This window comes from Coloeus monedula (genome assembly GCF_965178545.1).
Source record: "Coloeus monedula genome assembly, chromosome: 15".
Classification (NCBI taxonomy): domain Eukaryota; kingdom Metazoa; phylum Chordata; class Aves; order Passeriformes; family Corvidae; genus Coloeus; species Coloeus monedula.
In genome coordinates this window covers 17365789-17389932 of record NC_138795.1, presented here as the reverse complement: position 1 = coordinate 17389932, position 24144 = coordinate 17365789, and the positions used below count along the sequence as shown (strand labels likewise).

The window sequence follows — 24144 nt, the reverse complement described above, 5'->3', positions numbered from 1 at the left end:
CTCACTCTCTGTCATTTTGCATTCCCTGCTCCATTTTCTCTTTCCTCGGCAGCAATAAAACAACACGACAGCCATTCCAACATCCTGAGCACGGATCACATCCTGACCCCCTCCTCCTGTTCCTGCTGCCCCTTGTTTCCTCACGCCCAGGCAGGTTGTTCTAACCCAGACACACACGGCTGATGGAGAACTGCTGTTCCCAGGAACCTGTGCATTCCAGCACCCTGCTCTTCCCCGCTGGATCCCTTCCCCAGCCTCCCTCATGCTCCTTGTCCAGAGGGTTCATGGCCATCCGTGGAAGAACATTTTCTATCTGAATAATCAGAACACAGACTCCGTGGACAGTCACAGGTTTCACCCATGGGCCACCGGAGCTGATTTATTCCCGATTCACAGCATGCCTGCCAGTTTACCCCAAATTACTGGAAAAGTGATGTTATTTTAGCCTGACAGCACCAGTCTCGTGCTGGAGTAAAGGTGCCAAGTGTAAATCCAAGCATGTCCAAGAGCTGCCATGAGCAGAGTCCTCATCCTCCAGCTCAGTCTGATGTGAGCCTGTTTTCTCCTGGATCAAAGCAGCTCCCTCACAGACAAGAGCCCTGGAACAGAGCACTTTGGAGGGATCCTTCCCTGCTCTTGTCCCCCAAGCCCAGGACTGAGATCTGGCTGTTTGTTTTCAGGGATACAGCCCTGGAAGGAGCATCCAGGTAGGACTCGGTATCCATCAGCCCCTGAGAGGTTTTGTGCTCCCATCAGTGAGGCTCAGCCTTCCTTTTCCACGGGGATTGAGGCTGAAATGCCTCACAGGGGTCATTTGGGAACCTTGCACCCCGTGCAGAGGCACAGCCCCCTCTCCATCCCACTGGGGACATCACACACAGACAATGTCCCTGTGTGTCTGTCTGAGGAAAACGGAGCCTTCCAGCCATGGACACATAAACTTCCCCCATTCCTGCTTGTTGGAAGCTTCTTGTCCTGCTCAGAGGTGCTGGAAAGGGAGCCCAGCTCCAGCCACACTGGCCACGGAACAAGGACTGGGCACCATGTGGCCACTGTTGTGTCCCTGAGCGAAGCGTGCCCACCTCAGCTCCCGGGAAATGCGCCCTGGACGCTGTTGGGAAGCTGAGCTCTTGGAAAGGAGAGGCAAACGCCGGGGCTGCCATGGTTTGATAACCTCTGAGGCACAGCAGCCCATCCCTGTTGAGGGCTCGCCACATCCATGACTAATGGGAGATTTATGGAGTGTCCTCTCGGCCGGGGAAGCGGAGCGCTGGCGTTCCAGCCACTTAACGGAGGGGACTTCAAATCACGATGGATGAGAGCCCATGGGAAGGAGACAGGAAGAGAGATTCTTTAATGGTGAGAGCACAAAGGATCAAATCCCAGGGAAGAGCCAACAACTGAGACTGACATCTGACCTGTCTCAACAGCAGAGCTGCCATTGATTTCACTAGGGACAGGGATGAATCCCTTATCCTCTATCTCCTGCCAACAAAAGGGATTTTCCATGTGAGGGATCCACACCTGACCGATCCTTCAAACTCAGCCACCTGCGATTTTTATGAGAAAGAAACTGCAGCACGGAGTCCATGAGAAGCTCAAACGGGAGACTTTGTAAGCTCCTCTGGCGTTAGGTTTAAATCCCACGCTAATGCAGGTCCCTTGCACGGGCAGAGGCACTGCCAGGCGGGTTTATGGAGACATTCCGGAGCACTGGGAGGCAGATAAAGGGGGAATAACTGCGGTAGATCACACAGGAGCTGGAAATGGCACGTCAAATTACTTCAAAAGGAGCTTTCTAAGGAAGCAGGTCTTTGAAAACAACAAATAGTCTGGGGCTGCTGAGGGATCCTGCCTGTCTGTTGCTTTTACACTCGGTGGCTTTTTCTGGCTTAGACGTGTTCTAAAGCTGAATGCCAAGCGCAGAATCCCTGCCTCCCGCAGAATCCCTGCAAGTTCAGCTCTTTGTGGAGCCACGGAGCAGGCAGGGTGGGAAAACTGCTCTGTCTGGAGAGCAAAAATGGCCAAAAAAAGTGACCCAGCAACACCTCAGCCTGGTCACTCCCCTGTGCAGCTGGCCATGGAGCTGTGCTGGGACAGCAGGATGGCACAAGGACAGGGATGAGCTGGCCAAGAGGGACAGGAGGGGACAGACCTATTCTGCTCCCAAACCACCCAGAGTGTTGTGGCTCATCGACAGAAATCATCCTTCCCACGCCCGGCTGTCCCCACCTGTCCAAAGGAGTGGCAGCAGCTCCCCAGTTCAGGTGAGTGGTTTAAAATGTGCTGGAAAACACCAAAGAAGAGCCTGAAGCAGCTTCACCCAACCCCTCACTCCGAGGAAACGTCCTCCTGGAGAGGAACATGGTCCAGGCAAAGAAGGGCCCCACCCTCCTGTTCCCATTGCGGATCTAATTCGGAAAACTCTTCCTGGAACTGGGTTTAACGAACTCGAGCTGAAGCCACGAATAGTTGGAGGCTGACGTAAACTATTTTTGGAAAATCGACTTTCTACCAAAGAAGGGATGTTAAGATTTGGCCCCGAGATAAGAATAGCTGTGCATGACCATTTGCATGGGCATTTGCATCGGAATTTGCAACCATTGCCAGGGAAAAAGAAAATGCCAAGTCCTGTGTGGGTTGGGTTCCCTGTTTTAATGTCACTGGGGTCGTGTTCTGCCAGGTGAGAACCCGTTCCCAGGCCTGCTGAGGTCGAATGTGGTGGAAAATGTTCCTGCCTTGCACTGGAGTTGTTCCATGACAGTTTGGCCTCCCTTGTTGGGGAGATGGGGAACCCTCCCTTCCCTGGGACAGCAGAAGTTGCCTTCCTTCGATGAGCTCATGTAGAGCTCCTAGCTAAAAACTTCTCAACTCCCATCTGTTTGGAGCTGATTCCCTTAAGGGAAGTCTCAAAGCTTGCCATGGAGCTGACCGAGCCTAAGAGTGATCCCAAGGAGCGGGGTGAGTTTGGGGTCAGCAGCTCCCAGCGGGTTCCCCAGGCCTGGGGTCTCTGCAGGATTGCCCGGAAAATGCGCACAGTGAGGGCAGGGTCACCTCCCTGAGCTGTGCACTCACCAAGCACGGGCACAGCAGCGTCCTGGGGAGGGCTTCCAGGTGGAAAGAGGAATAAAGATTAGGAGAAATGATGAAGTTTTCTCCATCTGGTAAATTCAGAGCGGGAGGAATGTGAAGGACACAACACGAGCGAGAGGACAGTCATGGATTTCCACTGGCTTGCCACCAGCAAGAGGGAATGGAGGAGATCCCAGCCCAGGCCAGGACGGCAAGGAACAGCGGAAAACTCCCAAAATCCAATCCTGAATGCAGCAGGCACACACAGAGCCATGGGGGCCTAGATATTCCCCAAGAGAAGGCACTTTCCCACTGAAATATGGAGATTTTGTCTCTTGGGCGTTGACGCCGAGTGACTGCACTGCCCAGACCTTTCACAACCACACCACGTGGGCTCAGGGACAGGAATGGGGGAAAAAAAGCAACTGAAATCCAACAGGGAAGTGTGGGTTCTTCAAATAACTGCTCTAAAGATATCCAGGATCCGCCAAGGATCTTTGGAGAACTCGAGGACAGCCTTATGTGTGCGCTACCACGTAATCCTGCTGAGGCGAGAGAGGCAGATGAATTATTGCAGCTATTTCGGACAACGTCGGAAGCGAGGAGCAGCCTTCTTAGAAGGTCTTGAGAGGATTAAAGGCACTCTCAGGAGCTGGGAGCGATGTGCTCGTTCCTGGGGCAGGGGAACGGCCGTCTGCTGTTTACCCCGGGCTCCTGGGGACAATTAAGGAAGGTGACCTGGCTGGCATGGCAGGACAGCTGCTCTGCCCTGAGCAGCTCTGGCGTCAGAGTTTACCCAGAAAATATGGAAACGAAGGAAATAGGGCTGGAATTACAGCTCAGGCAGAAATGTTGAAACCGGGATGGGGCAATGCAGGGCCATTTGCAATCTGCTGGATGTTTTCTCTCCTGATAAGAATCTTTTCCCAGCGGTGATTAAGCAAATCAGGAGCCGGCTTTGGGGGTGAACCAACATTAAGTGTGGAAAGGAGAGAAGCTCTGGATTTCTTCTGGAGAAATGCAGGTGCTGAAGATCACTGAGGGACCCAGAGAGAATTTCCAGAGGCAGATGAGGAGCAGGAGATGGTCACAAAGAATGTGGACACCCTAAACCCGGGCAGGACTGGGAACTGCTGCTCAGGACAAAAGGAATTCCAGCCCTGGAGTGTTAAAAAGGGCTGAAGATCAGTTAGAAAAACCCCAAACCCACAATGTCTCAGCTAGAGAGGAGTCCAAGCAGCAACCAGGGCCAAGCTCAGCTGGGCAGATGCGTGACCTGCTGGATCCCAGTCTGCAAGGACCGGGAGCTAGCTGGAATCCCACATCCCACACCCCAGACAAAGGCATTCCTCAGCCTCTGCAACAAAGCAGAAGTGCTGCAGGGTACATTTGCAAAAACAAAAACCAGCCCAACTCCACAGACTGCGAATGTGCCTGGAACTCTTTCTGCAAGACAAAAGGGACATTTAGAGATAATGTAGGAAAAAGAGAATAGGTTTTAAGATCTAGAGGAGCCTCTGTGCCAGGGAAGGAGACAGAATGTAATTTTTTTGTCCCATCTGTTGGCTGCGAGGAATTGAACAACAATCGCAGTGAGAACCTTAAAAAGCAGCTCATGACTGGCACTAAAGCAGAGGCAGGAGGCAGTGACTGCCCAGGGCTGCAAATCCATCCTCGTGGTGAGCAGGAAAAAGGGATGGTTGGCTCGGGAATCCTCTGAGCCATCCAACCTTCTCAAGGTGCTCAGAGCTGGGGGAGCTCAGCGTTGAGAAAATTCCAGGGAGAGCTCAGAGCCCCTTGCAGGGCCTAAAGGGGCTCCAGAAGAGCTGGAGAGGGACTGGGGACAAGGCATGGAGGGACAGGACACAGGGAATGGCTTCCCTCTGCCAGAGGGCAGGGATGGATGGGATGTTGGGAAATAATTGTTCCTGGCACAGGGTGCCCAGAGCAGCTGTGGCTGCTCCTGCATCCCTGGCAGTGCCCAAGGCCAGGCTGGAGCAGCCTGGGATAGGGAAAGGTGTCCCTGGCCGTGGCAGGGGTGGCACTGGATGGGTTTTAAGGTCCTTTCCAAGCCACACCATTCCATGATCCCACAGCACTGCAGGGTGCACGCACAGCCAGGTGCAGCCGTGTTTCCATGCCACGGTCACGCTGCGAACACAAACACTCCCAGCCACATCATCCCTGCACCTGGAGCTGCTGTGCATGTCACCAAATGCTGCTGGGGGGCTCTGGGCCATCACCTGGACACATCCACCCCACCAAAAGCTTGTGGGCAAATTGGAGACCATGCAGAGAGGAAAATGAGCGGAAGGAGTGGAAGGCTTGAACTATAATCAGAAATGGAGGAAAGAGGAGGAGGGAAACTTCTCCCCAGACTGCCTCTGCAAGGGTTGCCAAAAAGCACCACACACATCCAAGATGTGCCAGATGTTGCTGCTGCCCAGGAAGGAGGCTGCAGGTCTGTGGTGGTGGCAGGAGCAGATGGCAATGGCTGGGAGGAGCGCTTGGAAGGGTGGGAGGAGAGGAAGAGAGACCCAGCTGCCAAAATCTCTTGCCTTGGCTCTGCTCACAGGGAGGGACTTGACTCAGTTTTCTTTCAAAGAGATCTTTAAATGTTGAGTTGCCTGAATGGGATCTCCGAGTACGCACCAGGAGAGGCAATTCTGGTGTTGTGGGACTCCGTGGGAAGAGAAGGGAGGAGCTGAAGCAGGATTTAAGTGTAGACTGGTGAAATTAAGGGGCAGAGAGGACCTGCCACTGGCACGGCTCCCCTGGGGTCTCGCACTCTGTGCTAACAAAATGGGAAATCCCCAAAGGAAAGCTCCCAGCAGAAATCATGGGCTGGGATTTCATGGCCGTGTCGCACACGGGTAAGACAAGCTGCTCCTTTCAGCTTTGCAATGCGTGCCTCTAAATCTTCCCTGAAACCAAGGAAAACCTGGGCTGGCGGGGTTTTATTGAGCAGCATCTCCATCCATCCGCTCCAGCTGTGCCAAGGTGTTGGGAGGGGCTGGGACAGGACTGGGAAAGGCTGGGCTTGGCAAAACCAGGCAGGAGGGCTTGAAACCAGCTCTGCCACAAAGTCCCAAAGCTGAGCTCTGCTCCCACCTCGGACGTCAGCAGCAGCCTGGGCTGCGGCATCTGGGAGCAGCCGGATTCCTGCCTCGTGCCTCTGGAACACCAGGATCCCGAAAACGGCAGAGGGAGGAGCTGCCAGCTCATCCAGGGTCACCCAGAGTGAGCAGCCACCTCCGAAAAGTGCAAATTGCAATTTCCTATTTCATTCCCCACCTATGGCAGAGTTTCTTCGCTGGAACTGTGAGGATAAACTCGTGAACATCTGGGAAATGTGGACCCTACGGCACGGAGAGCGTCGGGAAAGCTCATGAGGTGGTTGTTAATTCCATACTCCGAGCAGGCTTGTAACTGCATGCATTAAAAATGGCATGGGGTCCCCACTTTAAATAACAGCCATAAAACAGATTTTGGGGGCGGAAAAACACGAATCAGAAATGCCTCATCCAATAAATCACAATTTCGGAAACGTTCGCACCGCGCAGGGACAGAGGGAAAACAGACTCCATGTAACAGATCCTAAATTGCTCATATTTGCTCCTGAAATCCTGCTCAATTCCCTCCACGGCCGATGGAGAGCGGCTGGCACTGTCCCCCACCCAAGCCCCGCGTGCGTTATGGCAGGGCAGAGCCTCCACGGAGCACCAGCACTGCCAGGCTCCTTCCAACCCAAGCAAATCTGGGATCCGGGGGGGAACAGATGTCTTTGGGGAAAGCAGCGGGTGGCCAAGCGGGAGACTGAGCTCTGCTCCCAGCTCAGCGTGCCCCACCAAGGTGGGGAGCAGCCCAGGGAAATGTTGGGGAGGAAACAGCGGGCAGCGAGGGGAAATAGCAGCGATGCCAAACGCCTGGGATGACTGAGGAGCTGCCACGGCAGCACCGAGCTCCTGGAGGAGTCTTCACCAGAACCGGTGTAATTCCTCCTGCAAAGGGCCTGGCTCAGCCCCTGCAATACAGCATTTTCCTGCAGTGTGCACAGCAGAAAGGGTCCAAAAAAGGAGGACACTGAGATGTGTGTTAATCAAGTGAAGAACCATCTACAAAGAAAAGGCATGGATCTGTCTTCTAGTTGAAAAGCTATAAATAGCCTTGCATACTTGCTTATCAGATTGGTTCGGCTGCAGGGATAATCTCCTGGAGAAAGCAATGGAAGCCCTGTTATGTTGGATATTTATAACCAGATGAAAGCCGAGAAAATGCACAGTCGTGTCAGCCTCGCGCTCGTGCCGCGGGATGGGGGTGCGGGATCCAGCGCGTCTCCGCGGTTTAACAGAAGGTCAAGAACGGCTTAGTCTGCCCAGCTTCCCAAAAACTCAAGATCTGATCGCTTTGAGGGGCTGGTGCTGCTGATGAAGCCAAGGCAAGGACATGGTGGGACAGTTCCCAAAAGGTCATGGTGATCCCGCATCATTCCTTCTCTGTAGGAAGCAAGACATGACTCTTCTCTGGACAAACGAGGTGTGGTTGGAAGCAGAGAGGGCAGGGGACGGAGCAAACACAACACTCCCAGCACCTCCTAATCCCCAAATCACCTGTCCCAGTGCCAGGGTCCCCTCACAGTCTGCTTAGAGGATCACCACCCTGACCCCAGCTCCTCAGGTCTCCTGAAGTGCCGTGCCAGATGATCTGCGGAGCCCCAGGACCAGCTCGGGATAATGCTGGTGGATTTCCCAGAGCCTTGGCCTGCCACGGCCTTTGCACCCAGTGCAGGTCAGGACAGCTGCTGGAGCCTGATTCCCAAGCCCTGCCATGGGAAGGGAGCCAATCCTGGGGGATGGAGAGCAGAGCAGGGTTGTGGCTGTTCCCTGGGAGCCTCTGCGGTGCCCATACCACACATGGAGCTGGTGGTGGATGGGTGTGGGGTGATTCCCGTCCTCCTGGGAGGTGGACACACAGAGAGCACCTTGTGCCAAGAAGGGTTTTAGGGCAGGTTTGTGATGCTGTGGGCAGGGAGCTGCTCCCAGGGGCTCCGGGCAGTGAGCCTTGGCCTTCCTCAGCTCTGCTCATCCCCATTGGGCACACAACGAACATCCCAAGGAACATCCCAGGACAGCCCTCTCTGCCCTCCAGCTTCCAGGTGCTCCTCTCTCTACTTTTAGCCCTTCTCCTCCCTCATCATCTGCGAGTTTCCTGCCACATTCCATGTCTCAACCTTCCCTCTTCCATATCCATCATCACCACTGCCTCACCTTCAGCTCATCCACATGGCATCTCCTTGCTCACCACCCTTCTTCCAGGTACTCAAGGACACTTGGGAAGCCCAGCACTGTCGCCCTGTGCCAGGGCTCCAGGAATTGCTCCAAACTGCTCTTCCCAGGCAACTGACCGACACTTTTGGGAAGAAAGTGATCTGCACAACATTCCTAGACAGGGCAGTGCCTCATTGCAAGAGCAACAGATGGATTTGGGAACCCCACTGTGCCTTGCTCCAATGGTTGTAACACAGAGAGCTCCAGTGTTACTCCAGGAATAACCTGGGAATCGGGAAGAGACATTCCACTAGACCTGTCCATTCCCATAACACAGGGACCCAGCGGGTTTGCAGCTCCCCAAAAACCAGCTGAACACGCGCTCTGCCACCTTCCCACCACACACACACCTGCCCCAAAATCAAGGATGCTCCCAGAAACAGGAGGAGACTTCAGGAGAACCCTCTGCCACCTCCTCCTCTTCCCTGCCAGAGGTTTCTTTGACCCTGCCACCTCCACAGCCACCTCCCCTGGGGACACGAGCACAGAAGGCAGCAGGTACGGGAGACAAGATGTTATGTGCACAGCCAGAGCCAAATCCAAGGAAGCGACGGGAGCTGGCCGGAGCAGACAGCTGGGGGGGTGGGCTGCAGCCAGGCGGGGCAGCACAGGGGCAGCACGAGCAGCACGGCCGCGGTGAAGCTGCGCCGGGGCAGGGGGGAAGCGGCTCTCCCGCGGTGACAGCGCAGACACCTCCAGGGGTTCTCAGGGAAAGCGGGACCCCACCGGGAGGTGACCCGAGGGGCACGGTGACAGCAGGACACGTCACTCTGGGGTTTGCCACCACCACCACCACGCTCGCTGAGCCTCCACTGCACGGATCTCCTCAGCCCAGCCTGTGCCACTAAAGCTGCTCTGCCCTCTGCCCTCTGCCCTCTGGAACTCCCGCAGCTGCGAGCCCAAACACACGTGGAGAGCTCCAGCACGCCCCAAACCCCCTGTGGTGGGGACAGGGACGGGACCCTGACTGTGGACACGAGCTCCCCACAGGCTGGGATACAGCCACTCTGCTCAGCCCTGTGCTGCCATCTCGGACCACCCTGTTGGGGCCCCTCTCTGCGTCGTTCCAAGCCCCACCTGTCCCCTGCCACACCCACCTGTCTCCCTGACTCTTCCCATCCCACAGCTCGCCCAGACCTCCCCTCCCTCACCCACCTCTCCCCTCCCCACCACGTCCTTGCTGCTCTCTTGCTTTGAGCCTCACCTCTTCTCCATCCTCCCATCCCCACCAAGCCGAGTGTGGCCAGCCTGTCCCAGCCGAGCTCCACGTCACCCACACCAGGGACATGGATCATGGAGGACCAGGAGCCTCGGGTGCAGGTCCCAGGGGAGGGGACAGGCATGGGGGCGGGCACGTACCGTTCTCAGGGTGCTCCATCTCCCCGATGCTGCCATCGGGCGTGGTACGCTCGTAGTGGTCCTCGGGCAGGGCCAGGGGCCCGATGCGGGGCCCCGACGAAGATTTGCTGCTGGGGGTCTCAGATTCCTCCAGCCCGCTGTCGTAGTAGCTGTGCTGGGAGGGGTCCTGCAGGTCCTGAGCCTGGCTGGCTGCAGAGAACGTCACTCGGCGATGAGGTAACTGCAGGCAAGAGAGAAGCTGTTGCATCACCCACCGAGCAGATGCAGGCAAAGGGTGGGGTCATCCAACCTGAGCCCATCATCAGCCCCTAGAGCCATCCTGACACACTCAGCACCAGGCTCCATCCCAGCCAAGAGCCCCCCATCACATGCAGGGAGCACACCTTGCGTGGTCCCTGGGCTCCCCCAACCCATCACTCCCTCCACGGCTCTGTCCCAGCCTCTTCTGTCACCCAGATGTCCCCTCCCATGGCAGGACAGCTCTGGAAAGGTCCCTCATTGGCACAGCCTCCTGAATCATTGTCCCCACCCTTTACCGGGTGTCCCCATCCTGTGGGTCCCCCACCCAACCCCAAAGCCCTGCGCAGCCAAAGCCACCCCAAAGCCTCTCTGATGGCATCACTGCCCAGCACGGAGCCACGGCAACATCCTCCCTGCCCTGCCAGCCCCTGGCCTGACCCCAGCTCCCATCCTCAGCATTCTCCACCCAGGGTCACCACCATCGCCGCTTTCGTGTGTGCTCCTTCAGCATTTCAAAGACCCCACTTCACACTTTCCCTCCCCAGCTCTGCTCACACTCGGGGAGGAGCTCCCTGCCAAGAGCCATTAAGCCACATCATTATCCCGCTCCAAATCCTTCCACCAAATCCTTCTTTGGTGTGATTACCGAGGAGTGGAGAGGGTAGCACGAGTTCAAGGGGCAAGAGCAGGGAATGAAACACAAACACCGAGAGCAAGAAAAAGCCACCACGGTATTTCTCCACCATAAACGCGGGAAGAAGCCCAAGACGGGAATTATTTGACGGGGATCTGAAGGTGACGAGGAGAGAGAGGAGCCAACACATCGTTTAGGCTGAATACCTTTTTTTGTGCTGGTGTCTTTACTACAAATCAGTGGCAATCAGGCGTCCCACACACAGCGAGCACCGGCCAGGAAGGGGAAGGAATTGAGATGAACAGAGGGAAGGAACACAGAGGGAGCATTTAGATGAGCTGCTTTAAGGTTGGTTGGACCTGATTAAATTCACCACAGATGCTTAGAGACCTGATTTAAGTAACTTCCGAGCTGTTAGGGCTGGGTTGGTTTTTTTTTCCCCCTTTTCCCAAGACTTTTCTTTTTGGTTTTTTCCTGAAGAATTTGTAGAGAATCAGGGAGCTTCCAGAAGACTGGGAGCGAGCTAAAATAGCGCCTGTCTTTAATGACGAGAAAAAAGAAGAGCTGGAGAATTATAAAACAGTTAGCTTAATTTCAGTTCCTGGAAAAATACCGAAGCAGATAAAAGAACTCTTTGTAAGTACCTACAAGATAACAAGGAAATGAGTAACAGCCACTGTAGGTTTGTCACAAACAAACATGTCAAGCCATTGAACTCCTTCCTTTGAAAAGACAGCAGGCCTCGTGGAAGGAGGAGGAGCAGTCAGTGCTCTAGCTCGACTTGAGGAAGTTTTTTTTGACACTGTTTTAGCTGATTTTTCTCATAAGTAATGCAAGCAAACAGCGGAGGTGCAGCACGGCACATCCCTGCCTGGGTAATGTAGTGCGGGGTGGGTGCAAATCGTTTGGGAAGTGTTATTCCCAAAGGAATTACTGCAAAGAGCCCTTTCAGCTGGGATCATGGATCAAATTAAATCTCCGGGTGGTGTCCTGAGCCCATTGCTGGGCACTGTTTTCATGAGCTGCTGCCGTGACAGATGTGGGATGGACCTGTCACATCTGCACCCTCACGAGGAGTAATTACAGCTGGCTGAGGATCCCTGCACATCGCGGGCTGGGGATCCACCCACAGTGCCAACCTCCCACCCAAAAATGCAGCAGTGTCGGGGTGTGACAGCTCTGCTGGGCGTCAGGAGGCTGAGCTGGGCACCACTTTGGAGGAGATGTGCCCCACTTCAGCAGAGAACAGAGAAGCAGTTGTTAGAAACCATGAGAAAAATTTTTTTAAAAAGAGAGAAATTGGTTCAGGGAAGAGAAGGTTGAGGGTGGCAAAGGCTGGAAAGGAGAAGTCTGTGCTTGGGACCACTGGCAGATAAGAAGGGGTGCCCTCCACCTGCAGCAAGGAAGACCAGGTTGATCACTATGGTAAAAACAACCCAGTGGTAGGTTTGGCCAAGGTTTGGCCAAGTGCAGTCACAGAATCATGGAATGGGTTGGGTTGGAAGGGCCTTAAAGCTCATCTCATGGGCAGGGACCTCCCACTATCCCAGGTGGCTCCAAGCCCTGTCCAGCCTGGCCTGGGTCACTGCCAGGATGGGGCACAGGCACCCTGTGCCCATGGCGTGCCAGAGCAGAGGGTGCAATCCCTGTCATTAAGGCCCAGGCGAGCCCCTCTCGGGAGGGCTCTGGAGGAGCTGAGGACAAGGCAGCACTGCCCAGGTGCCGATGACCCTCCGGAGTGCCCTCTTAGCCCACGGGGAGTGTGTAAAGCCTGGCACTGCCCTCCCCCAGCCTCCCCTTGCACCCTGCCTGCCCGGCTGACACCAATTCCCTGCCTGGCCGCGGCTCATCCCGAGCTCCGGGCTCCTGCTTTCCTTCCGTGCTCATCCCAGCCCAGCCAGACGAGCCGGGCTCCGTAACACAACCAACCAACCTCCCGGAGCCCGCCTGTGACAGCCACGATGCCTCCCCCGGGGGCTCCATCAAACAGCAGCGCTTTCACCTGAAAAACACCTCCTTTAAATGTCACCTCGTGCCAGGCAGCCCTCAAAAGGGCTCCTCTCACTGCAGGGCTCCCAAGCCCTGTCCCCTGCAGCCCCACAGGGCAGCATGGCACTGGCACAGGGAGCGTCCCCCTCCCGCTGTGCCCAGCCCCAGCAGCAGGTGCCCTGGGAAGCTCTCCACCCGCTCTGGAGTCATGGAAAGGCACGGAATCAATTTGCCTGGCCCTGGCTCGCAGAAGCTGGGTTTGGTGTGACCTTTCTGCGGGAGGTTAAAGAGCCTTTGAGCCGGCAGCGGCCTCTGCACAAGGAGCCGCTTGTGCGGTGCAGTCGGGACAGGCCTGAGCTTCTGTTCGAGGAGCCAAACACAGCAGGGCCAAGTCCCAGCCTGCAAACAGCAAATCTGGTTTGGGGCCCTCATCTTTTCTCGCCCCATTTTCTTCCCGTTCCTCATCAGAGGTGACCCTTGCAGCTGCCATCTCACCAGGGCCTCCTCCAGCGCCTTCCTGCCCCTCCAGCCTCGCGGCTTTTTCCACCTGAGGTCTGTGCCAGCCTCTTAACCCTGAGCTACTCACGCAGAGTAGTCCATTTGCATCACCCCGAATCCATTTTCAAGTCAGCGCTTCCCAGGATACCAGCCAGCATTCCCCGTTCCTCCGTGCGCAGCTTCGCGCTGGGCCGGCTTAAAATGCACTTTGTTTAAACGGGCCCAGTTTACCAAGCAATCTGGATTGCTCTGCATGACTGCTCCGTCCTCAGCACCATCTCCCACTCCGCCAATCTCCGTGGCAGCCGCAGCTTTATCAGCAGTGATTTTAGATTTCCTTCCAGACCGTTGATTGCGGCGCTGAATGGCAGCGAGCACGGCACCGGCGCCAAGGAGCCACTCCAGGAGAAGCTCGCTCCACGAGGAATCCCAGCCGAGCTTTCCTTCTCTAAGCTCTGGATAAACCAGATCTGCCTCACAATGCCGTGCTGAGAATCCCAGCTCGGAAAAGGCCTCCCAACCCATCGAGTCCAAGCTGTGCCTGATCCCCAGCCCAAAGCACCGAGTGCCACATCCAGGTGTTCCTTGGACACCTCCAGGGATGGGCACTCCAAACCTCCCTGGGCAGCCCCTGCCAAGACCTGAGCACCCTTTCCATGGGGAAATTCCTGCTGATGTCCAACCTGAGAGTTGCGTCCACGCAAAAGAATTAATAATAATAATGATAATAATAATAATAACAATGATAATAATAATAATGATAATAGTAATGATAAAGTCCCCATTATCAGCAGGCACACCCATCAGTCTCCAGCTGCTCTGTACCCAACACAAACCAGCTCTGCCTCTCCAGCCCCGCAGGAATGCCTGGAGCAGACCTTGTTCCTCACGGAGGCCAGGACCATGCCTAAGGAAAGGTTTCAAAGCCGGACCTGTCACGTAACACCAGTGCCCAGTGTCCCCTGCCATCAGGCACAGTGACTGACGTCAGTGCTATTTCCATCAGCCATTCCCTGCCTTAGCCATTAATCCAGTTGTTCCCTGGGGCTGCCGAGGACAGCGAGCACTGCACAGCCCCAGCCAGCTCTTCCAGCTGCTCGTGGCATCGCTGCCCTCCCAGTCCTGCCCGTCCCGGGTTCCCCAGCTCCATGGACACCTCAGAGCAGAGCGATCCCACTTTTTGGCATAAATTATTCCATCCAAACATGTCAAATATGTGTCTTTTGAACGCCTTTGCTGGCTCCCAGTGCATGGGCAGGTCCCACATCCTACGTTGTTATGTCTCAGCCCAGATGACGCCAACTATTTATTGAATACTTTTGCATTTTTCTCCATAATTAACAATTTTGCAATCTCCACTTGGGATTGACAGTTCCTGGATTCCGCCTCTTCCCGGCGCATTTTTTAAAGCACTCATTGTGGTGACTTTGTAATAATTGATTTTCCCCCAATGTCTTTGGCTTTGCTTGTTAATTTTCTACACTCCAGAACGACTCATTTCTCCTAATTGCTGTAACTCCCTCCTTTTACCCCCACTATTTATTGGTTTCCTATTTCCAACTGCTGCCACTGTGCTGGAATGGGATTTGGGGCAGAGCTGTCTATTTGCTGAGAAATGGTGGCTTTGGAAAAAAAACCTCATTTTCAGGGCTCCCCAGTGCTCGCTGTGATATTCCTGATGGGGACACCTGTGCCAGCTCCACATCTGAGGGACAAACAGAGCCCCCGTCCCCCTCTTCCCGCGGGGATGCTCTGACGGGGATGTTCATCCCCAGGAAAATCCTGCAGGTTCTGTGCTGCCGCAGCTCAGGGATTTTTCTCGAGGAGGAATCGCTGGCAGCTCTCCCTCCGATGACCCCCATCCTCTGTGAAGTGCTCTCCTGCCTTTTTGAGCCCATGCCTGCTCTGGCCTCCGCGGATTCCAGAAGCAATGAACTCCCGGCCCATGTGCTCTCTGGAAAAGCTCTTCCCTTTGCTGCTGCCTCTGCTGCCTGCTCATTTTGCCTTGAACTTCTCCTACCTGCAGGGTTGTGAGGAAACAGCAGTAATTGCTCCTCGCTCTGCCCCTTTCCAATTCCACAAATCCGGGCTGCATTCTGCTCTGCCAGGTCCTCCTGCAGACACCGGGCAGGTCTGGCCAGCCCTGCTGCCCTTCCCTGTGCTCCATCCCGCCCTGCTGCCCTTCCCTGTGCTCCATCCCGCCCTGCTGCCCTTCCCTCTGCTCCTTCCAGCTCTGCTGCCCTTCCCTGTGCTCCTTCCAGCCCTGCTGCCCTTCCCTGTGCTCCATCCCGCCCTGCTGCCCTTCCCTCTGCTCCTTCCAGCCCTGCTGCCCCTCCCTGTGCTCCTTCAAGCCCTGCTGCCCTTCCCTCTGCTCCTTCCAGCCCTGCTGCCCTTCCCTCTGCTCCTTCCAGCCCTGCTGCCCTTCCCTCTGCTCCTTCCAGCCCTGCTGCCCTTCCCTGTGCTCCATCCAGCCCTGTCCCAGCCTTCCAGCCACAGGGAAGCCAGACCCAAACCCACAGCTCCAGTTTTGGGGCTCATCTGGCAGTAGCAGGAATTTGTTTCGGTGATGAATTTTCATGGGCTGTCCCTGACCTGCCTGGTCCTGGCTACACATCCCAAACACCCCAACACCAATCCCTGCCTGTGCTGATTCCCTCTGCCATGAGGGCATGTTAGGAAAAATTGTATTGGGGGAAATTTCTTCATGGCAAGGGTGGCATTGGAAGGAGGGTGGTGGAATCACCATCCCTGGAGGTGTTCAAGGAACAACTGGAGGTGGCACTCAGTGCTCTGGGCTGGGTGACAGCAAATCTTGATGACCTTGGAGGTCTTTTCCAACCTTGATGGCTCTGTGAGGATTCCCACTCACGGATGCTGGATGGGGCTAAGGGGACCCCGCACTCCTCAGCCCCTCTGCTCCCTCCTGCCTCTTCCTTCCCTCATTCAAACATCTCCAGATCCATCAGGGCCTGCACCAGGCAGATTCTCCTTGCTAAACCCAGGGAAAACAAACTCAGCCCAAACAAGAGCAGTGCCAGGAGGGAAGAGGAATTTGGGATGCCACCGTGTCCCCACAAACCCACATTACCCCGTGTGCAGAGGGCAGGGACCGAGCAGCAGGAGAAATTCCATTGTTCACAAAGGAAACCGTAAAATCCGCCCCAGGCACCCTTTTCCTGCTGGCAGGGATGGAGGGAGCCACCCTGCTCACCCTCCCCGAGCGCAGTGGGGGAAATCCAGCCCTTGTTAACCGGCTCGCTGCTGATCCCAAAGCGGGATCTGTGTCTCCCGGTCTCCTCTGGCAGCTTCCAAAGGTTCCTGCGCCTCCCCACACGCCAGAAGCCTCCTCTCAGGCAGCTGCCAAAGGAGCTGCTTCCCCAACAGCCGCCACAATGCAGCAACTCACAGGGCCGGGAGTGAAAGGCAATGTCAGAGCCAGCGCCCGGAATATCAAAATAAGTGACAAGGGAGCCATTGTGGCACCCGAGTTACTCAACTCCACATGGATTCATGAACCCCTCTCCTTCACAAACCGACCTGGAGCGCTGCAACATCCCTGGGTACGGAGGGAAAGAAAGAGAAGCCCAGGGACCGTGCTCTGAACGCCCCAGAGCCAGCTTTCCGTGGGTGGAGGCTTGGGAATGATTTGCTTTGCCTGGAGAGGAGCAGGGCTCCAGCGCAGCACAGCCTTCGGAGCAGGAGGCTGAGGGGAATATTATGGCCATGGAAACCAGGGCAAGCCTCGAGGAAAGCTGGAGCTGAATTGCCAAAACCACCCAGGGCAACGCTCAAGCTCCAGGAAACAGGACATGGGTTCAGCTCATCCCTGAGCCGACCATTTTACCGCTCGTCTGAGCCACCGGCGCTTCTGCTGCTGTGCTGGGGCAAGGATGGAGCTGTGACAGCTCTTCCCATCCTTTTCCATGCCCCCCTCGCAGAACACTGTGCTGCACTGATTTTTGGAGGAGAAGCCCCCCAGGAGCCCTCCCTGCTCGTTCTGCACCCACCCTGCAGGTGATGGGAAGAGCTCAGGGCGTTTCCGGGCACAGCAGCACCCTGAGGGACAGGGACAAGGCAAGCCCTGCCCTGGCTTGGTGTCACCTCCTGGCACCTACAGTTCCCCTCTGCTCCGCTCCTCCCCTTGGTGGCCTGGGGGTCCTGTCTGCCCGGGGGTCCCTCCCTGCCCTGCCACAGCATCTCCAGGTGTCCAGGTGCTTAAGCAGACCCAGCTGCATTCCCAGCATTGCTCCGTGTTTGCACAACACAAAGGAATTGAGGGAAGAGCTGGTGCCGAGCACGGGATCAGGTCCCAGGGGCTCTGCCTGCTTTGGACAAGGGAGGGAGATGGATGGATCCACCTCTAAGCAAAGGTGCGGCCTGTGCACACCTGTGAGACCCCTCCTTTGTTCAAAACACTCGTTCAGGCCCTCCCAAAATTTCATCCCTGAAGGTGATGTCCCCCAAAGGACCCTGACAGTTCTGGGCAGGAGCGCCAGCACAGTTAAAGGCCCAGCTCTGTCATCTGCCAGCCTGACTTTACTGGGGCCACCTCCACCACAGCCACGGGGGTCCCACAGGGCACATCGGCCGGGGGGTGACAGCTCTGGTCCGTGCTGCTCACGAGGCCTCGTGTGGTGGCTGTGCCTGCCCCCAAATCCCTGTGCCCACCCCCAGTTCCCAACAACCCCCCAGCTCTTTCACTGCTGACAAACCAGAGAAGGAATCCGCGACCAGAGGAACGACAGGCAGGAATCCATGGAATCCCAGAGCCAGGTGTTATCCCAAAAAGCACCTGCTCCCCCTCCTGAGTGGCTGCTCAGCTGACAATTAGCGAGTGCTGACCTTGCAGTCAGCAGAGCCAGCCTCCAAGTCCTGCCGAAATAATGATAGCAGAGCAGCCAGCCTCAAATGGACATCAGCTCCCGAGGCACTATTTAATGAATAAATCCAGGGAAAATGCGGGCTGACTCCACATAGGTGCCCTGAAGCCTCCTGAAATTTGCATGATGCTCAAAGAAGCCGCCAAAGCCCGGTGCCAACCTGCCTGGTCAGATCGAATTTATCTAACTCAGAGCAAGATCTAACGCAATTAGAAACCCATTTAGGCAGCCTGGGGACAGAGCCTGCCTAACCCTCAGCCTATCCCATCTCCCAGCCCATCCAGGAGGTGCCATTTGGCTTTTCTTTGGGTGAAATGAAGATGGGCAAGGAAAATGTGGAAATAAATCATCGGAAGGGCGAACGGGAAAATGGAAAGGGGTCATAATCTTTACGGAATGATGTCTAAATTGGCCCGGCCATGCTGCCCTGGAATGCCTGTCACCATCCCGCTGATAATGGAGCTATTCTGGAGATGGTTGGTGTGGAGTGGAAATTGCCCTGGCCGCAGCAGGAGGTCTCATAATCACGTTAAAACCATCTGAAGATCCCAGGGAGAAAAAGCTTCCGGGACTGGGAGCAACACTCGAATAAAACCCTCGAGGAATCCAACAGCTGCGGAGTGGGAAAATAATGCTGGGAAAATAATGAGCTAATCTGGCTCCCAGTTGCACCCAGCAGAGCTGACAGGGAGTGTTGAAGGCTCTGGGGAGACCAGGGGGTCCAAAGCTGGAGGCTCAGGACTCTATTGAAAAAAAAATGAAGATAACCAGGAATGCTTCCATGGAAGCCTGTCCATGGAAAACCTGTCAAATTGCTGAAATCAGATCATTATTCAAGAGAGCTCCTTGTCTCAGGGTTGGGGCGGGGGGGGAAGATCTTTGCTGACACGTGAAAATGAAAAAATGATGCTCTTGCAAAGGAACTTTTCACTTCAGGAATCCAGCCAAGTATTAATTACAGAGCTCAACCCAAAAAGGTCGGTCAGAATCATGCCTTTAGAAATTACTAGGAAAAAAATATATTTGTATATAATATATATTCTGATTGACTTGGGAAACAGAGGGGGAAAACTGTCAATTCCTCCTGATTTGCTTTCAAATTGAAAATTTTCCTCTGAGGGCAGACCTGTTCTTCAACCAGCTCCATTTCCACAGGCAAAGGACAGCAGCTTTTCCTGTTTGCCCGAGGAATCGTGCCTGTTCCCGAGGTCTGGGCACCCACACACTGCAGAGAAGGGCAGAGCCCTCACCTCAGTGGTCTGCACCTCCTGATGAATGGAGATACCAGGTGAGACAAACCTCCCTTTGGAGACATCAAACAGGTAGGACAAGTCATAGGAAGGCTTCTTAGGGCCACTTATCTTGCGTGCACTGCTCCAACTCCCATTCCCACTGGCACAGGATCCCTGGGATGGATGAGCTCCTCAAATCCCAGCATTGCTGTCACATCCTTGGCCGAACCAGATCGTGGCTCCAGACAAATTTCCTGCATGTTAGCAAAGGTTTCTGAGCTCTCCGGGCAAGAGATGCCCTGATAGACCCTAATAAATGGTGATCCACTTGAAATCCTTGGAGAAAAAAACCACCCAAGCTCCTGCAGGCGTTTGAAGAGCCTGGAATCACAACACCCCAGAAGGTCTTGCCCAGCCTAAATGAAAACGAAGGGCTCTTCAAACGCCTGAAGCGCGGGTTTTGCTTTCCACGCGGCTCGAGTGCTTTTGAGGCACAAGCAGGAGGATGAATGGATGAGTGTGAGAGGAACATCACACATCGCTCCAGCAGGACACTTCCAGCAGCATCTCAGTCCAGAGCTCAGCCAAGAGGTGCTCCAGCAGCAGGGCCGGATCTCTGGCAGAGCCTCCCTGGCAGCTGCTCCCGAGCACCGAGGAGTTGGGAGGATGTGAAAACCAGGCCATGTGGGAGCAAAATAGCTGCAGGCTTTCAGGTTGCTCGGGCCTTTCAAGATGTCTCTGAAGAGCTGAATCAGGGCACGCTGCTCCGACAGCTCCGGAGCAGGATCAGTTCCCAGGGAGAGAGGTGGGGAATTGCTGCCCTCCCCAAAGGACGGCCCTGAGCTTTGATAGAACGTGCGAGGATCCCGGTGCCATGTGCAGATAGGAGATCAGAGCGGGTGTTTTGCAAGCCAGGAGGAGCTCAGAAGGATGTTTACATCCCGGGAAAGGGGCATCTTCAGGGATCTCTGGGCAGGACCCACAAGGCCTGGCTGTGGGTGCCAGAAGGGTGGAAATGATGAGGTGGTGGAGCTTCCTGCTGCTCTGCTGGCAGGTCACAGCCCATGCTCCCACCACAAACCCACCCACGCTTCCCTGCAAGCAGCTGAAGGGCTGAGGCAGTAAACAGCCTCCACCACACCAGGCATTGATGCAAAACAGCCAGGAATGTTTTCCAAGGGATCTGAGGGAGTTGTTTTCTTTCTGGTCCTCTGCCTGACCTCCTCTTCCTCTCGAGAGGGTTGGGTTGGGAATCGCACTCGGGAAAGAAGCCTTTACTACAGGGAAAGCAGATCCTCAAGGGTGCAGAGACCTCCAGAAAAGTTCAGAAAGTCAGGGAATAGCATCATGGAACGGTTTGAGTTGGAAGGAACCTTAAAGCTCATCCCATCCCATCCCTGCCATGGCAGGGACACCTTCCACTGTCCCAGGTTGCTCCAAGCCCCAATGTCCAGCCTGGCCTTGGGCACTGCCAGGGATCCAGGGGCAGCCCCAGCAGCTCTGGGCACCCTGTGCCAGGGCCTGCCCACCCTCCCAGGGAACAATTCCTTCCCAACATCCCATCTAAACCTCTCCTCTTTTAGTTAAAAAGAGTTCCCCTTGTCCTATCACTCTCTGCCTGTGTAAAATCTCTCTCCACCTTTTTTGTAGCTCTCCTTGAAGTACAGAAAAGGGTCAATACAAAAGACAAGGTCAATGAAGGGCCTGTTAGGGGGAAGCTGAGTGACTCTGAGTTGCAGATCTGACTCCAGAAGTGAAGCCAAGGCTGAGCTTCATCCAGCTTGCCCTGGTGGATGCTGCAGCCACAGTCAGAGGTGACTGTGGGCATCAAAATGCCAGGGGTGACCTCCTCACCCCTGTTCAATCCTCAGCCAAGCTGTGCTTTCTGGGGCACTGAAGGATCAGGGCACTGCAGGGAGAGCCTCTTTTGGAACAATCTCCACTGACCATCTTGGTTTCTCCCAGGAGCAGAGCTGGGTTGTGCAATGGTGGCGTGGCTGTGCCCTGGGGATGGGCCATGCCCTGGGGATGGGCCGTGCCCAGGGCTCCTGGCAGGTGCTCTCACAGGACAGGGGTGTGTGGGGATGAGGGCGGAGGGCCACGAAGGTGATTTGGGCCTGGCACAGCGCTCAGCATTCCAAAGGATGTGCCAACCAGTAGGAGATTTGCACCACCGGGGCTGGGTGTCCAACACCCCAAAAACCACAAAGGGCTCTTTGGGACCTGCCCTGGCACAGCCCCACATGGGGGGATTCACTCTGGGGGGTCCTGGCTGGCCACCAGCTCAGGGACACCAGAGCAGAGCAGCCACCCCTTTGCTGTTGTCCCACGGCCCCCATCGCTGCCCTCCCCACCCCAACACAGTTCCAGCCACTCCGTGCCCTTTGCTCCAGGCATTCCTCAGCCCTTGTTCCCTCCACAACACCCTCCCTGGCCTGTCCTACATCCCGCACCCTCTCATTACTCCAGCCTCTTTCCATCCCATCCCAGAACATCCCAGAACATCCCAGCTCTGTCCTCACCCGGGAACACCCCACCCTCCGCCCCCTCCAGCTGCATCCCACCCTCTGTGCTTCACCCCATCCACAGCCTCTGGATGCTCTCTGGGCTGAGTGCCCAGGGACACGCAGGGGCCATCGAGTGCCTGGGGACACCCAGGGACCACAGGGACACCCGGGGACCACGGGGACACCCAGGGACCACAGGGACACACAGGGACCACGGGGATACCCGGGGACCACGGGGACACCCAGGGACCACGGGGACACCCGGGGACCACGGGGACACCCAGGGACCACAGGGACACCCAGGGACCACGGGGACACCCAGGGACCACAGGGACACCCAGGGACCACGGGGACACCCGAGGACCATGGGGACACACGCTGTCACAGCCCTGGGTTCTGCCCCAGGATTTGGGTGCCGGGTGAAGCAGCCTGCAGGGCTGGGCCCTGCTCCAGAGAACAGCACTGCAGCTGAGAGCCCGGCCGAGCAGGCAGAGCAGTGCTGGGAATATCAATCAGGGAGGCTTGGAGCGGGCGGCCGCACACACAGCCAGGGCTTTCATCCCCCAGGATCCACAGCTCGGCCGGCAGAGCCAAGCAGGGGCTCAGCCCCGCGCTGGGAGGGCTCAGCATCCTTCTGTACTGGGGCCAGCACAGTCAGGAGAGACTGGGGAAAGCCAGGGCAAAGGGAGAGATCAGGAGAGAGGGTGGAGAGGAGCAGACACAGTTGTGAAAGAAGAGGGAAGACTGGGGAGGAAAAAGGAGGAGTTCCCCAGATCCAAGCTAGGAAAGGCCAACGCTGGCTCCAAGGGCACCAGGCAGCGGAGAGGCTGAGGCTGTGAGAAGGGAGAGGAAGAGGAGGGCAGGGGGGAGTGAGAAGCAGAGAGGAATGGCAGGAGGGGAACTGGGCAGTGCTGTCACCCAGCCCCGTGTGGGGAGCCCCAGGCAGGGAGCACAGGCTGGGTGCCTTCACGGGAGAAAGGACGAGGTCCCCAGCGCTGGTGGGGCCAGCGACAGCCAGGCAGGAGAGACCCAGTGAGCTCCTTGATGGCTTAGGGACAGCAAGTGCCACTGCCTCCTTGCAGACACTGCCTACGGAGTTGTCACCTGCCCAAGGCTGCCCATCCTGCTGTCACCTGCTGTCACTGTGTCCACCCCACTGCCACCCTCCCCACAGCACAGCTTGTGCACAGCCCTGTGCCACTCTCCTGGGGCTGTGCACCCCCTGTGCCACCTCCCACCACAGTGCAGGCTGCACAGCCCCCACTGCCACCTCCCTGGGGACAGGGGTTGTACCCTGCCCCGTGCCGCCTTCTCCCAAGGGAGACTCTGGCTGCCCCCCTGCATCCCCTACACGGCCTGTATGTGTGTCCCTGCCAGCCCTTGTCATAGACACGGTGCTCCCCTCCCTGCCACCTCCGTGGGGTGCTGGCAGTGAGCATCCGGCTGTCACCCACCACGCACGGGGCGCAGGCTGGGTACACCCCGCCGTAACCTCCCCCGCAGCACAGCCTGCGCACACCCACTCTGGCTCTGCCTGTACCACAGGGCTGCTCATCTCCCGTGGCTGCAGCTCCTCATTCTGAGGCTCCAAACACCCCACGGTGCTCCCAATCCCTGCCATCAACCAAAGTCCCCAGCGCAGACGTGCCAGGAGCCACCGCACCTTCCTGCCTTGCCCGTGGTGCCCTTGGCATCCCCACCAATGCCCCAGCACAGAGAACGAACCACTCCCCACCCCGTCCTGTGCTCCCCCAGGCACCCCAGTGAGGCTCACAAAGCTGCTGTGCTTTGACACAGCCACTCTTCCCAGCAGATCCAGGGATCTGCAGCCCCTCAACGGCATCTCCCTCATTCGATCTCGTCCTGGCAAAGCCAAATCTGACCCAAGCCCAGCTGATCCCAGGAGCAGGAGCTGATTCACAGTGCGGAGGAGCTGCTCCCAGCACAGCGTGTCTCTGAAACTGGGGAAAAGCAGGGCAGGTCCCCCATGAACCCTCAGCTCCATCTGCAGCTCCTTGCTGGATCCATTTATCAGCTCATTCCACGTGAACGACCTTGAGAAAACCCACTGACCCAGGACAGTGGGAGACTTTCCCAGACATCTGCCAGCACCTAAACCTGCAATTTATGGAGACTCTGAGCTAAATTCTGAAACAAAACGATTTCATTTCTGTCCATTACAGCTACAATATTCCTCTCCTCCCCTCCCGCAGAGAGTAATTAATGCTGCACCGCGCTCTGAGCCCACGGGCAGGTGTAGGAAGCTCTGCTGCGCTCACTCAAGTTCACATCACTCCAGCCCAGGTGGTGGGGGGCTGTAAGGACCTAGGGCAGTCTTGGGAAAGGATGTAGAATATCCCCTCCCGGTAAAAAAGGATGGAGCCTGGGAGCCAGGCAGAAGAAAGA

At 56.3% G+C, this 24144-nt stretch overlaps 1 protein-coding gene across 1 annotated transcript in view; it reads right to left on the bottom strand.

The window, feature by feature from the left end:
* PCDH1 (protocadherin 1) overlaps positions 1–24144 on the bottom strand; it is a gene marked incomplete at its 3' end in the record, with an annotated part of 53581 nt that overhangs the window by 15173 nt on the left and 14264 nt on the right. The window contains exon 4 of the mRNA XM_082291134.1: positions 9759–9978. Within this exon, the coding sequence (XP_082147260.1) occupies positions 9759–9978 (220 nt within the window). The remainder of the gene's footprint in view (positions 1–9758; positions 9979–24144) is intronic.